This window comes from Sphaeramia orbicularis, chromosome 17, assembly GCF_902148855.1.
Source record: "Sphaeramia orbicularis chromosome 17, fSphaOr1.1, whole genome shotgun sequence".
Lineage (NCBI taxonomy): Eukaryota > Metazoa > Chordata > Actinopteri > Kurtiformes > Apogonidae > Sphaeramia > Sphaeramia orbicularis.
The window spans coordinates 41056905-41071735 of record NC_043973.1 but is presented as its reverse complement, the minus strand read 5'-3'; the positions used below and the strand labels follow the sequence as shown (position 1 = coordinate 41071735).

General features: G+C 38.4%; 2 protein-coding genes across 2 annotated transcripts; both read left to right on the top strand.

Moving 5' to 3' along the window:
* Positions 1-483: 483 nt before the first annotated feature.
* On the top strand, positions 484-5536 carry LOC115436762 (uncharacterized). Its single transcript, XM_030159684.1, has 6 exons — positions 484-642; positions 1326-1400; positions 1520-1998; positions 2793-2868; positions 4087-4209; positions 4305-5536. Exons 1-6 carry the CDS (start codon positions 590-592, stop codon positions 4723-4725), a joined length of 1227 nt encoding a protein of 408 aa, XP_030015544.1. The 5' UTR covers positions 484-589; the 3' UTR covers positions 4726-5536.
* A 2195-nt stretch (positions 5537-7731) lies between these two features.
* cxcr4a (chemokine (C-X-C motif) receptor 4a) lies at positions 7732-12689 on the top strand. The gene is made up of 4 exons (XM_030159685.1): positions 7732-8344; positions 8701-8909; positions 10458-10741; positions 11894-12689. Exons 1-4 carry the CDS (start codon positions 8279-8281, stop codon positions 12487-12489), a joined length of 1155 nt encoding a protein of 384 aa, XP_030015545.1. The 5' UTR covers positions 7732-8278; the 3' UTR covers positions 12490-12689.
* Positions 12690-14831: the final 2142 nt, after the last annotated feature.

Genomic DNA, 14831 nt, shown 5'->3' with positions numbered 1-14831 from the left:
GTTCATATTATGGAGATACAAAAGGAAATCTACTAAAATGGTTATATCACCAAGTGCAGAAACAAGTGAAACCTACTGGATGCCCAAACTAAGGAATACAAAGCTGTTGATTCCAGAAATAGGAATAGAAATTAACATGACATTCAGTTTCATTCATGACATTCAGTCCGATCAGCAAAAAGATTTTAACATGTAGCGAAGCAAAGCAAATTTAGTCTGATTTACCTATTTCCATTATTTTTTTAACTGAACAAAACTGCTAAGCTTTTCAACATCACACTAGCTTAAGTAAAACCTTTGACTATTTTATTTTATTTTATTTATGTCGTATCTTTGGGTTTTTTCTCCATTTATTTTAGACTTGATTTAATTTTTTTCTTGTTTTTGTGAATCATTAATAAGTGTTTACGTACGTGTTTTTGTCAAAATATCATCTTGTAAGTAAAAAAAAAGAAGAAGAAGAAGAAGCAAGAGACGCCGGTGGAGGTATGCAGATTTCCGCTGGTTGGAGCAGAGGAAGACAAAAATATCAGCAACAGAAGAAGTCGAAGTTCACGCCCATTTTCTGATTGGTCGCATTTACCCATGGATGCCAGTTCACGAGCCCCAGCAGCGGGCGGGAGCTCACGAGCTTCGAAGCTGGTATTTTAGCAAAAAATAATTGCAGCATGTTTTCAGACATATCATGTGTATTTAACCATTTGGATGGAGTTAAATGAGAAATATCCGCGTTAAAGTAAGGGTTTAAGTCAGGTTGTCGTCCATTCTGATTATGAGCCCTAGTCTGTTATTGTTTAGCTTCGTCAGGTTAGCGTAGCTTTGAAAATGTCTGTAATATTAGATGAAACTGTTCGGCTTTGTTGTGTTTCAGAGGACGCTTAAAGTCCCTGGGCCTGGAATTACCATGGGTTCTTTCATTCGTTGTGTTTTACACACTAAAATGAGCTAAAAGCTGATATCGAACAGTAAAATCGCCTCAGTGTTTTGGTATTTTCATTTTACTGCTTAATCAGTCTGTATGTGACATCTTACTGTTGAAAATCCTTATGCTTGAGCTCATTTGTGTATTGTTAGGGTAATCTAGAGCAATACCTTCATATTCTGTAAAAACATTATGTGTTTGTCAGATCACTGTCTAAAAACGGGTTTGTTCAGCTAACCCAGAGTGTCTGTGTCATTTAAACATCTGCAGATAGATGCTTTATGTCAGATGAAGCTGTCAGACAAATATAGATGAGTTAAATAGTACGATATTTAAGATTTACCCGGGGGGGGGGCGTATGGTTTCCTAATGTTAAGGTTTTATATTGTGTTTACATTTTCAGTCTTATAAGTGACTTTGAGGCAGACAGCTTGGAGTCAGTCATGTATTCATTTTCCATAAAGGTAGAATATTGCAGGTAAGGCTGTGTGACTGCAGTCAGATTGTTTGTTGTGGACATAACTGTGTTCTGTATCCCAGGTGTCAATACCTGATGAGCTGTTTGTCATAGGTTGCTGTTGTTTCCCCCTCATGCAGGTCCTTTGAGTACTCTTTGAAGTTGAAAAGCCTCATGTCTCCTACAAGTTTCTCCAAACGGCCAAAGACCTCCAGAAAGAAACAGCAATGTCCCAGCTCAGATGAAGATGTTATCAAACGCAGGGTGTGGAGTAAGAGGCAGAGGGTGGGACGAAAGCAGTCACAAGCTGAAGACAAGGTTTGTAGTATCGACATTGTGAGCAACAGTGATATCATCGACATTATCAACAGACAAGAAGATACAAAGCATGTGGCTGAGGATAATGGAGAGATTTTGGTGGAGTTATGTGACGTCAGAGTTGATGATTCAGATGAAGAGAAAGGATCTGTCACCAGCAGTGTGGCCTCTGGTCCCTCCGTCCCTTTTACCTACTCTCCCATGAAGCTGAGAACACATGTCCTGTGTTCAGCCTGTTGCAAGCTGTACCAGAAGGCAAGGAAGATGAAGGCACCGCTGAAGGACAAACTCCTAGACAATGGTAAGTGCAGCTGTTCCTTGGTTGTGTTAAGAGTTTACAGGGATTCTTTGAAAGCTTAAAATGTGATAATCTGAACTGTAGGCCTGTAGTAGGATTTTGTTTCTTAAGTGTTGCTGTTATATGTGTTTACATGAAAATTCATATTTATCACACTTTAAAAAGACACAGGCAAACTTTCAAGACATTCCGATTTTGTTTTGAAAGGATAAATGCCTTACTTCGGTTGGTTTGACTTCATGACGAGACATGTCATCTCAAAAGTTCATCCTGATGGCTGACAAAAGTTTAAATCTGACCACCATGTACAATAGCAATAAAAAGAAATCTTGTATTGAACTTATGAGAAACCCTGATTTACGTGAGACATTGGCTAATGTATTTAGTTTTTCTTTTGAACATTGGAAATAAATACATAGAGCAGATTTTACAAAGTACATCAACAGCACAAGAGGGGGCTACCTAGATGAGATAAAGTAGAAAAAAAAAACACCCCAAGCTGCCCAAATGCTTCTTCTAAGGTGTATCCTCACTATGATGTTGTACCTTTTAATGTGTGTTTGAAAACTCTGCTAATTTGATGTGTGTTGTACTAGTCGTCATTTATCTTAATTAAAGTTTCATAAGAATTAATCTCATAAGATTATGATCTATGTTTGCTATACTCCTTATGCAAAATAAAGTTGACTGTTAGAGTAAAACCAACTAGTATCAGCCCAAACTGAGCTGTGCTTTAGAAAGCCCAGGCTTATGTTATTTTTGACAGTCATGGAGCCTCTCTCTTATTTCTTCTCCAGATCCCACATCCTTGACATGTGACCAGTGGATACTGATGAAAACATGGAAATCACAGAGGGTGTGCAATACAAGAGGGTAAGATTTTTTGTATATGGTGCAAACATTTACTGAACATAACAATATGACACTGGTTTTAAAGGATACCTGTAGTGAATTTTCATTGCTAGCTATTTCAAAAGATCACAAATAATACTAGTGAATTTGTCCGTTAACTTAATTTATAGACCGCTGCCAAGTACGCGCAAGTACTAAGTCGCTGCTTCGTCAGACTCCTTGTATTGTCAGATTACCTGGGTTGTGATGGACTGGTCACTGACCCCGTGCAGCACATACCAATGTAAGATGACACATTATCATCCAGTGCTGGGTTGCGTTTCTAGGACAGTGGTTTAGTGCAAAGCTTACAGCTGCACAAACAACAAGTGCAAACATGTGCTTTCCACTCAGTCTTGGTCCCTGACTGCTGCTTGTTTACTTGCACTCATCAGCCGGAAATTACACTGGCATGTCACGTCCAGCAATGGCTACTACTTGTAGGTTCTGCCCCAGCGCGTAATTCCTGTAATAAAAAGGTCCAGTGTGGTGCATTTATGCTGATTTTATTTATTTTACTGAATTTGCACCTCTCTTGCTAATAAGTAGTACACAAAGCACAATTAATGTGGTAAGCATGACCAGTACAGGTAGGCTTTAAGCAGATGTTTTTTACAGGAGACAGTTTGATCTGGTAAGGCAATTCATAGTAAGTGCACAGGTTTAATTGGTTTCATATGTTAAAAATGGCTCCATTCAGTATAGATGTGTCCGTTTCAGGTCGTCATTGTAACTGGAATTCACTGACTTGAGCTCCTAAGACAAATAATTGGAACACAGTCATAATGAATGTGTTTTGCCAGCTCTTACACTGTCAGTATTGTTGTCAAGACCACCTTAACTGAGGCAAGGTCATAAATAAGACAAGAGTGTAGCGAGACCAGATCAGATCCCAACAGTTGCATTATAGGAATATACAGATTGATATAGTTTTAAGGGTGTGATGATACGTCTTTGCCAGTGAGTAGCAGAATGAAGCAGCCTTTGCAAAGTCAAATCAAGAATTAGTGAGATTTTACAGCCAAAATGCTGTGGTCTTAACCAGTCTTGAAATGAAATCCTATGTCCTCTTTGTGAAATCCTGACAGAAGACCATGACCTTTAAGGCTGAGACTGATTTCAAGACCCCCATAACTAACACCATCAACCAACACTAACAGCCTTGAAATGAAAAGGTGTCTTATTTTCATGTTTTACCAGGAAGCTCTTGGTCCACATCCAGCTGATTAAGAAACGACTAAAGGTCAACAGTAGTGTAAGGAAAAGTGAATGGCTCAGTGGAGAGGCAGTATCGTGCTCCAGACCACACACTTTCCTTCAGAGGTAATAGATCTATATGCATGAAAAACAGATCATTGAGTCAACCGTCATTCCATTTATGACTGTTGTGTTCTTTTTATCTGTCTTCTCTGTGTCAGGAACCTTAGGCGGTGTATCAAAGTGCTGGTGAAAAGGGGGAGGAAGAAGAACAGAAGAAAGAGAAGAAGAAATGATTCTCAGGGTTCTCGCATTATTAAGCAGCAGCGTCTCCGCAGTAACAAGCAGCAGCAGCACATCAGTGTTATCTGTACTGGTGATGACAGTCCTCAACCAGTCTACAACCACAGTGATAGTCCTGTTATTGGCCGCCGTAGCAGTCCAGAAAGTGGCGATTCAGAAGATGCAGATCTGAGTTTTGAGGTGGTTCCCACTTCAATTTCCATGGAAACCACAGCACAAGAGGATGCCCAAAATGAAAGGATCCCGAAGCAAAAAGCACCAAAGGGGGCAGGGCGGTTTAGAGACTTACTTGCACAGTTGCATGGCAACAACAACATGGTTGTCAAGGAAATGAGTTGAGGTGATTCTCTTGAAGCTATGGATTATTCAGAGCTGACGTACCTGTTTCTCAATAGATTTTTTTATTGTTGAACCTGTTATTCTATTGATCAGCATGTGGTATTTACTATTTACCTGGAAATACTTTTCCAGCACCACTGCAGATTCTAGGACACTTTCTTGTTATTTATTCTGTCGTAAATTGCAGTATGAGTATGAATAGATGTTTTTTAAACATTAATTCTCTATTCCATAGTTACATTAGTGACCTGTAGATGCTCTGAGGTGGCTGCAGAATACTTTCCAAGTGGGTCATACAGCTGACAGTGGCCTTCATCTCAACGTAAGAATTTGTAATGCCCTCTCCAGAGCCCATAGACTGTATGTAAAGAAGGACAGTGAGACACAGATTCATAAGGGGGCCGCCATGTTGTTTATGTGATGTTTTGAAGTAGTGGATACACAAGGATGTTTCCTCCTGTGAGGGTGATGTTGTCTTTACAGTGATTGGCCCTTTCAGCCTTCAGTCACCTGTTTTATTGCCATTAATAAACTGATGAAAAATGATACTGGCTTGAAAACACATCAGCCTGGTATAATCTAAGAAGTAATATTTATTTGATGGTTGTATTTTTTATTTAAATTTATACTGATGCTACTTGGAGTTTTTTTTTTGGGGGGGGGGGCTGTATTGCAATAACCGGCCACTAGGGGGCCATAGAGATGTTGTGGTGTCTCTTGATGAAACCGTCTGTATAATTGAGAAACGGGACATGAGCTCTCATGACATGTACCCAGAGCACCATTAACCAGCAGTTTCATGCAATAAAAATAAACCCAGGAAATGAAATTCTCTGGTTTTATAATTTAATCATCAAACTGACAAATTTGATGATTAATTTTACATCTTAAAATGGATGCAATGACTCATGTTTGTATCTGTCCATCAGTCTTAATTTATTAAATAGTCTCAAAGGCATTCTATTAGTGATTGAACAGCTGTGCAGCTTGTGCATGCAGCTCTTAGTGCATAGATGCAACTTTGGTAACAGTTTGCATTATGTTTCATTGCTTAGATTTCCTATCGATCTTTTATGTTTTGTTTTATGTTTTACATGTTGGATACAGGGCTGGTGTTTCTTCTATCTTCCCTGTGGTCTTGAAGAAACTCGATGGCCTCTACTGTAAATATAAAGGACTCTAGGATTCTAAACTAAAAAAGAAATTCATTGTTGCAAACAACATATCCATAAGTTATCTCTTTTAGACAATTATTTTTATGGATGGTTATATCTCTTTTACTGATATTGTTGAGGCCATCCACAGAAGATGATAATAAAGATCTGAAAGCCTTTTATATTTTATAAGCCAAGTATTTGAGTTGTCAGAGCAGGAAAAGTACAGGTTTATTTAATAATCAATTTTTATCTGAACTTGCTCTTTATTGTATATCGCCATGAAGACATTCAGACAATTATTCTTCTCTTGGAAGGAAAATGTTAAAATTCTGCCTATAAAAAGGGTTCAGTATCACAAAAAAAAGCAGGTTAATCCACTAAATATCAACACAGTTTTTCTAGGTTTTCATCAGTGTTACAGATTCCAGAGGTGTTATTTTTGTTTCTTTTAAGATTCTTGTGTTGATAACAGTCTTCTTGCTACAGGAAAGGGTGGAGAAAATACAATGAAGATAAGAAACATGGGGGTTGCTGGTTTTGTGTTCTTAGTTCAACTAAGTTTTTTGGGTGTTTACTTGTGGGATTAGTGTTAATGGGAGAGGATAGGGAATTGCAGCCACAAATGGCAGCGTCAAACAGGAAATGAATGTCCTGACCGACTTAGCATCATATAAGCAAATTATGGTCATTTATAAGTTAGTTTAGTCCTTCAAGTACAATCAATCAATATATTTCAGCTTGTTATAGCAAGTATTATTAGAGCTTTATTAACTAAAAAATGACCAAATAATAGCAATCTTTGAATTATATAATGCAATTTAAAAGTATAATTTCAACAGATGACTTAAACTCCTTCAACCTTTTTATTGAGTTATGTCTGTGTATGAATTAAATCTTAACTCTTAAGTGTTTTTCATTGTCCTCAGTGGCCCATAATGAAAGACAAATCTACAGGCTTTCATGTAAACTTTATTTGTATGTAATAATTCATACAAGAAATGTCAATCAAAGTGTTGTACAATAAGGACACAGACCTAGAATGAACGCTGAACAGGAAAAAAAATGCTATGAAATCACCTTGAGGTAAAATCATCATAATACTAGAGAAAGGAATAAATTAAAATATAAATATATTAATTAAAGATACATAGACGGAAGACGAAATTTAGTGTAATAAATAGAATATATGCTCTATGTACAAGTTGTCTGCAGAGGTAGATGTACATAGGTTGTCAGGGTTCCCACATATCCTGGAAAACCTGGAAAATTAGTGACCAATTTTCCAGTCATTTAAAACATGGAAAATGAGAATATAGGTCAAATGTCCTGGAAATGGTTAAGTTATCCTAGAAAATTATTTATCCTCCCCCTGCCCGGTGACCCTGTGTGCCTAAACTGAGATGAAACAAAGAAAATTGTATTCACGTGATTTATTGAAAATATACAAATATTTTTAGACAGAAGTGCAGGAGAAAAAGTAAGAGAGAAAAGAAAGTTGACTTGGGAATCACTTAATTGAAAGTTGTAACTCCAGTTTGTCAGGCTAATGGAGTGATACGCTGTAATCTGTGGGTGTGTTTACATTATTCTATGATACATTTGTCATAATTATTTTGCATAGATAAATTATAGGCATAGACTGCATATCAAATGTCTGAGTAATAAACATAAAAACAACCTGGGTAAATGCAAGTTTCGACTGTAGAAAAGAACACTTCCAAAGAATGAGGAGGAATGGATTAGTGTATGATGTGATAACTTGTCTCTGTAGCGGTTGAAAATGTCCTGGAAAATAATTTCAGGGAAAGAGTGGGAAGTTGTGTTCCTGCTTACACTTGTGTTGAAAACTCAGTCATTTCTTCATCACTCAGAGGTGTGACACTAACGTTGCAAACACAAGATATGGATCATTTGTAGTGAAAGATAAATGGAACTTTCTGTCTCTCTGTTTAACTGAACAGAGCAGAGAACCTGATAATCATCTCACATTCACATGCAGAAACTCACACTCCTCCTCATGCATGTTCATACACACATACTTGCATCTGTACAAGTCAGTGACGCCAAAAGGACAAACATGTTCACACACCAGTGAGAGTTGGAACTCCTGTTACTTGTCCTGATTTATCAGACCGTGGAGTTTGAGAATCACTGCTACTGTAGGCAGTCTGATTCTCATCAGTGCTCTTTCCTATAGCCAATAGGCTCTGATTATCACGATCCAGGGGTCTCAGGGCCAAAACAATTGAAGTTGCACACACAACGCAGCACGGTATCCTGTGATAGAATCAACACCTGACACCTCGAAAACAGGAAAAACGTTTCAGCAGGAACACAGATGTGTAGTAGAGTTTAGAGGAGGGGAGGAGCATGAACGGAGCTATATAACCCATGTGATGAAGTCACATCTCCACTGTGGACAGAGAAGACAGAGGGACACATCCATCATGTCGTACTATGAGGTACTGTCTGGCATATTGCAATTCCACTCTGTTGAAAATATCAATACAGTCATTACAGTTTTTATTACTTATTGCTATTATTATTATTTTATATCGTTTGTCTTGCACGATCTTTATGCATGCACATTTTTTTTCTTGCACTTTATTCTGTTGCTGCCTTGACCACTGAATTTCCCTGTTGTGGGATCAATAGAGTCTAATGTAATGCAACGTAATAGAATATAATATAATCCAATCCAGTCTCTTGAAAATGTAATATATTTTTCACAATTCAAGTTTCCAAATCTATCTACACTTTCAGTTTCAGTGTTTTTCCCTTTCTTTTCTCACTCTTTGCTCTTAATAAACGTCCTCAGCATATCCTTGTGGACTACGACTACAATGACACGGGTTCAGGGTCAGGGTCTGGTGACCTGGGGGTGGATCTGGAGGAGCCGTGTCATATGGAGCATGTGAGGACCGCTGCACTCCAACAGGTTTTCCTGCCTGTGGTCTACGCACTCATCTTCACTCTGGGCATCACTGGAAATGGACTGGTGGTCATAGTCCTAGGCTGTCAGCGCAGGTGAGAGGAGTTTTAGGCTTAATTATGTTCATATTCAGCCAATGTTTTTCCTTTTCTGGACTTGCTTTGTTTTCTTATATCGCTTTAGATCACTAGAACAACATTGCAGTCATATCAATCAAATTATATAAATAAAATTTGATTGATTTTTATTTGGTTTTCCCCGTAAGTCGCTTTGAAAAAAAGCGTCTGCCAAATGCATAAATGTAAATGTAATATCTACGTCATGAAAACGACATAAGAAACCTATATAGCACTCAAGAGCAATAGAAGTACATTTCAGTCACTATTGTAAACACACATTTAAGCCAGTAGAGGAACAATAGTCACATTTATTACACTAGAACCACAAGCAGAGATGTGTTTAAAACCATATTTAGTCAACAATAGATACAGTTAATCCACTGTAACCACAATAAAAACACATGTACCACATTCAAGCCATTAAAAGAACCAGAGAGACACATTTAGTCGACTAAAACCTCTAATATAGGCATATTTTAGTGAATTTCGTGAACAATAGACACAGTCATCTAGAACCACCAGCTGAGACATCTTTAAGACAGTAAGATGAAAATAGACACATTTAACCAACTTTGATCACAGTTAAGATACATTAAAGCCACAAAAACCACTGTATAGACCAATATGCACCAGTAGAAGAAAACATATAGACAAGTTAAAGCCACAAAATCCACATTTGAGACAATAAGACAGTAAGTGAATAATACAGATATATTTAACCTACCAAAACTGTAGTGCATTCACATTTAAGCCAGTAGAAGAGCAGCATTTAAGGCATTATATCCACAGTTGAGACACATTTAAGTCACTAGACAAATAATAGAGGCATAACAAGCCATGCAGAGACATCATTTGATAAGTTAATATAAGAAAAATGGGGACACATTTAAGTTACTTTCACCACAGTAGAAATTTAAGAATATTAAAGTCATAATTAACCCAGTAGGAGAACAATAGAGGCACATTTTGACATTAAATATGAACAACGTGAAATGTCTTAAGAGAAGCAAATGGAATTTTAACAATTTTCTGCCTATTAATAAATGTTTTGTGTCTTTGTAGGTCGACTGTGATCTGTAAGCTGTAATGCACATATGTAAATGATAAACTGAGGCATAATATTGTTAGAATTGCACTTATTTTTCTCAAGAAATGTCATGTTGTTTATGGTTTTTCACATTATTCACATTTAATCAAAGTACAGTTTGTAAATGTAAGTATTTTCATGATGTAATTTTACTTTTTTCACTCTAAAACACAGAGAAAGGTTTGGAGTTGACATTATTTATAGGTTATTATGTTATTATTTTACTGGTCCAGCCCATTTGAGATCATATTGGGCTGTATGTGACCCCTGAACTAAAATGAGTTTGACACCCCTGCAGTAGAGTAACAATATTTACACATATAACCAACTAGTTCCACAGTAGAGACACATTTAAGGAACTAAAACAGCAGTATAGACTCTTTTATAGCTGTTGTTGTTATTATTATTGATTTATTTTGTTGTGTTTTTGCCCACAGGTCCAAATGCAGCCTCACAGACCGCTATCGGCTCCATCTGTCCGCCGCTGACCTCCTCTTCGTGCTGGCGTTGCCGTTCTGGGCAGTGGATGCCGCCTTGGCCGACTGGCGCTTCGGATCAGCGGCCTGCGTCTGCGTACATGTGATCTACACGGTCAACCTGTACGGCAGCGTCCTCATCCTGGCCTTCATCAGTCTGGACCGCTACCTGGCCGTGGTCAAAGCCACAGACACCAACACTGGTGGGCTGAGGCAGCTGCTGGCCCACCGACTGGTTTATGTGGGTGAGTGTTGAAACAAAACAAACACCTGTGTTATCTTTTCCTGTCTGTCTGTTTCAGTTTTTCTTCTCACTTCACACCTTCTCATTATATTTTTACCTTTTTTAAACCAAGAGTAAAACAGTAGTGACACAGAAGAGACATTTAAGACAATAAAGCCACAGCAGAAATACTCTGATGCCAGTGGAACCACAGCAGAACCACAATGGAGACGCATTTAAGCCAGGAAAACCACAAGGAAGTCACATTTAAATCAGTATAAGCACAGAAAAGAACCCTCAGGAGATCCTTAATAGACCCTCAGTGGACCCTCATTAGGCCTTTAATAGATCCTCAGGAGATCCTTAGGAGAGCCTTAGTAGACCTTTAGTAGATCTCAGTAGACCCTCATAAGTCCTTTAATAGATCCTCAGTAGACCCTCAGCAGACCCTCATTAGACCATTAGTAGGTCCTCAGTAGAACATTAGTAGATCATCAGTATACCCTCAGTAGATCTTTAGTAGAGCCGTAGTAGACCTTTAATAGACCATAAGTAGTTTTCAGCAGACCCTCAAAAGGCCTTTAATAGATGCTCAGTAGATCCTCAGTAGACCCTCAATCGGCCTTTAGTAGATCCTTAGTAGACCATTAATAGATCATCAGTAGACCCTCAGTAGATCTTTAGTAGAGCCTTGGCAGACCTTTAGCAGACCATCAGTAGATCTCAGTAGATCTCCATTAGGCCTTTAGTAGATCCTCAGTAGATCTTTAGTAGATCCTCATGTCCTCTTTTTGTGCTCTTCAGGTTCCTGGCTGCCTGTAGAATCACAATAGACTCTTAGTAGATCCTCAGTAGACCCTCATTAGGCTTTTAGTAGCTCCTCAGTAGATCCTTAGTAGACCCACAGTAGATCTTCAGCAGACACTCACGTCTTCTTTCTGTGTTCCTATAGTGGAACCACAGTAGACCCTTAGTAGATCCTCAGTAGACCCTCTTTAGGCCTTTAGTAGACCCTCAGTACACCCTCAGTAGATCCTCATCTCCTCTCTGTGTTCTTCAGGTACCTGGCTGCCTGTAGATCTTCATTAGATCCTCAGTAGACCCTCAGCAGACCCTTGTTAGGTCCTTAGTAGATCCTCAGTGGATCCTAATCTCCTCTCTCTGTGTTCTTCAGGTACGTGGCTTCCAGCTGCTCTTCTCGCCGTTCCCGATTTGATTTTTGCTCGGACTCAGGAAGGAGGCGAAGGGGCCACTCTGTGCCAGCGGTTCTACCCGGCAAACAACGCTCCTTTGTGGGTTGCAGTTTTCCACCTCCAGCTGGTCCTGGTGGGTCTGGTGATCCCGGGCCTGGTTCTCTTGGTGTGCTACTGTGTGATTGTCACGAGGCTGACCCGAGGCCCGCTGGGGGGCCAGAGGCAGAAGCGGCGGGCAGTCAGGACCACCATCGCCCTGGTTCTCTGCTTCTTCGTGTGCTGGCTGCCTTATGGGGCGGGCATCTCCGTGGACGCCCTGCTGCGGTTGGAGGTCCTGCCCCGGAGCTGCAGCCTAGAGGCCGTCCTGGGCGTGTGGCTGGCGGTGGCTGAGCCGATGGCGTTCGCCCACTGCTGCCTGAACCCTCTGTTGTACGCCTTTCTGGGGGCTGGGTTCAAGAACTCAGCCCGTAGAGCCCTGACGCTGAGCCGGGCCTCCAGTCTGAAGATCCTACCACGGAGACGCACCGGGGCCTCGACCACCACAGAGTCCGAGTCCTCCAGTTTACATTCTAGCTAGTGTTTGCATGTGTGTTCTGTACTGTATATAATGTACATAAAGGAAGTTTACACAAATATCTGAGAAACCATGGAAGCAGTCTGCTGGCCCGTGACTGGTCCTCTCCCTCACTAGGGGTTTCTCATGTAAATAATGTTTTTACATTGTTTTAATGCTGCTGTGCTTTTATACATTTGTAAATGTTTCTAATAAAATACTTTTAAAAAAACACCATTTGTGTGGGAGTTTCTTGTCAGATGTGGTTCTCACTTTCAGAGTTATATGGTACAAACCAAGGTCTCACTTTCAGTTGTTAAAATAGAAAACACATATTGATTACTGCCGCATTGTTTTCTCTCGTCTTTGAACAAGCTTTGAAAAACACCTCTAATGGATCAAAATGAGACCATATTATTCTCTTGTTATTTAATGCATGATCAAATTATTTCATGTTTTCATCAATATCCTGTTGTACAAATATTTATTTGCATTTCCTTCCTCAGTTGTGATTATAATTAACCAACATGCATCATATGTGCAAAAGCAGCTTCACTGAGGTGTGAAATGTGAAAATATGGAGTAGAAATGTAAGAAGACTTACTTCTGCATTACTGAACGACAAAAATGCATTTAATTAAAAGATACAGTAAAGGACTGGTCATATATGAAAAAACTAGAACATTTTTGACCCATGTTTTGCATTAAAAAGTTAGTGATTTGTGATGGTGAAAAGCAAGTTAATTGAAGAACACGTGTAAAACTAATTAAATTAAAAAGAAAAAAAAATATGCGTATGGTGACTTTAAATCCAACACTGCCCTGGTCTTAAGTGACCACATTACAAGATATAATTGGTTACTTTTAGGGGTTTTCATGGTCAATAGTTTATGTAAGTAGTCTGGGATCACTGAGTGGTGGTCTTCATTTCCAAAGGTCCTGGAATGACCTTGCTTTATATATCTGTAAAAAAAAAAAAAAAAAAAAAAAAAAAAAGAAGTTTATAAGAAAACACATTCTAATTTTATGTGGGCTCTGATTATTTCATATTGGTTTCTAGTATTTTCATCCATGTATTTATTTATTTATTCTACTAATTAATCTACTGATACATTACCTTAATGCACAACAGTCTTAATTCATCTCCAGTGTTGTTAATTCAGTTATTATTGTTATAAATATTTCTGTGTGTTATCACATACTGTGTTCTTGCACACAGTTGTCCATAAAGTTCCTCATTTTATTCCTGTTTATACACATGGTTAATCCCCTTTGACTCCAGTTAATTAATAGAGGTAAAAATATTTCATTCCAACTTTATTGGTGACAGTTGATGTAAGTTGTGGTTTTTTATTCTATGTTCTTTTCAGAGCTACGTCAAAGATGAATTCCACTGTTCTTGCAATGGATAATAAAGCTTTTTCGGATTCTGATTTTATTTTCTGTCAGTATTTTTTAATGTTCCTTTTGCATTTTTCTATATGAAATGCACTATTTTAGTAATTAGTTTATTCTTATTTATAACATGAAACTCGAATTCTCCACATTACCCCTCATGACCTACAGGTGCTTCCATTTAATACCATATAGACATCTCAGCTATGCACAGAAAACACTTAGCAAAGAATCAAACTTCAATGAAATTCTTGACTCTTTGTACAAATGTGATTCATTTACCAATTAAACTCTGTGTAACTTTTGTGTAACTCAGAAACACACGAAAAAAAAGCTGAAATATACATATACATCCCCATGGTCTTAAAAGAAAGGTTGCACATGTAAACAACCTCCATGACTATAGTTTATTCATGCTTTAAAATAAAACAGTAATTTGTATTGCAGTGGACGGGATTGTTTTGCTTGTTTGTTTGTTTGTTTGTTTGTTTGTTTGTTTGTTTGTTTGTTTTAGTGGAGGGGATTGTCGTGTTTGGTTTTTACTCTGTCCCGCCTCCTCTCTTTCTGTCTGTCTGTCAATCACTGCAGGTCATCAGTCTGATTTCCTCCACCTGTGCTATGTCATGTGACCAATCAGCCTTTCTGTCCACCTGCTACTTGACTTTATATCTTTTATATGAACTTAGAAACCTGCATGGGCTTTGTATTTTTTTGGATGATGCTGGTAAATTTGCCATCTTTAGGTCCATTTATGCTCGCTTTATGTACGTAAATAGAAATCAGGTAGGTCCATTTGTACAGATGTCTGATCTGGCCTTTTGGTATACTTTTGTTAATACAGATAAACTTTAGTTGGTGGGAGGTGGGATTAGTTAAATTGGTAAACTGCACTTGGTTATTAGATCCTCTAGGTTTATTGGTTGGCGTCACTCTGTATAGTTTTTTTTTTTTTTTTTAACCCATAAAGACCC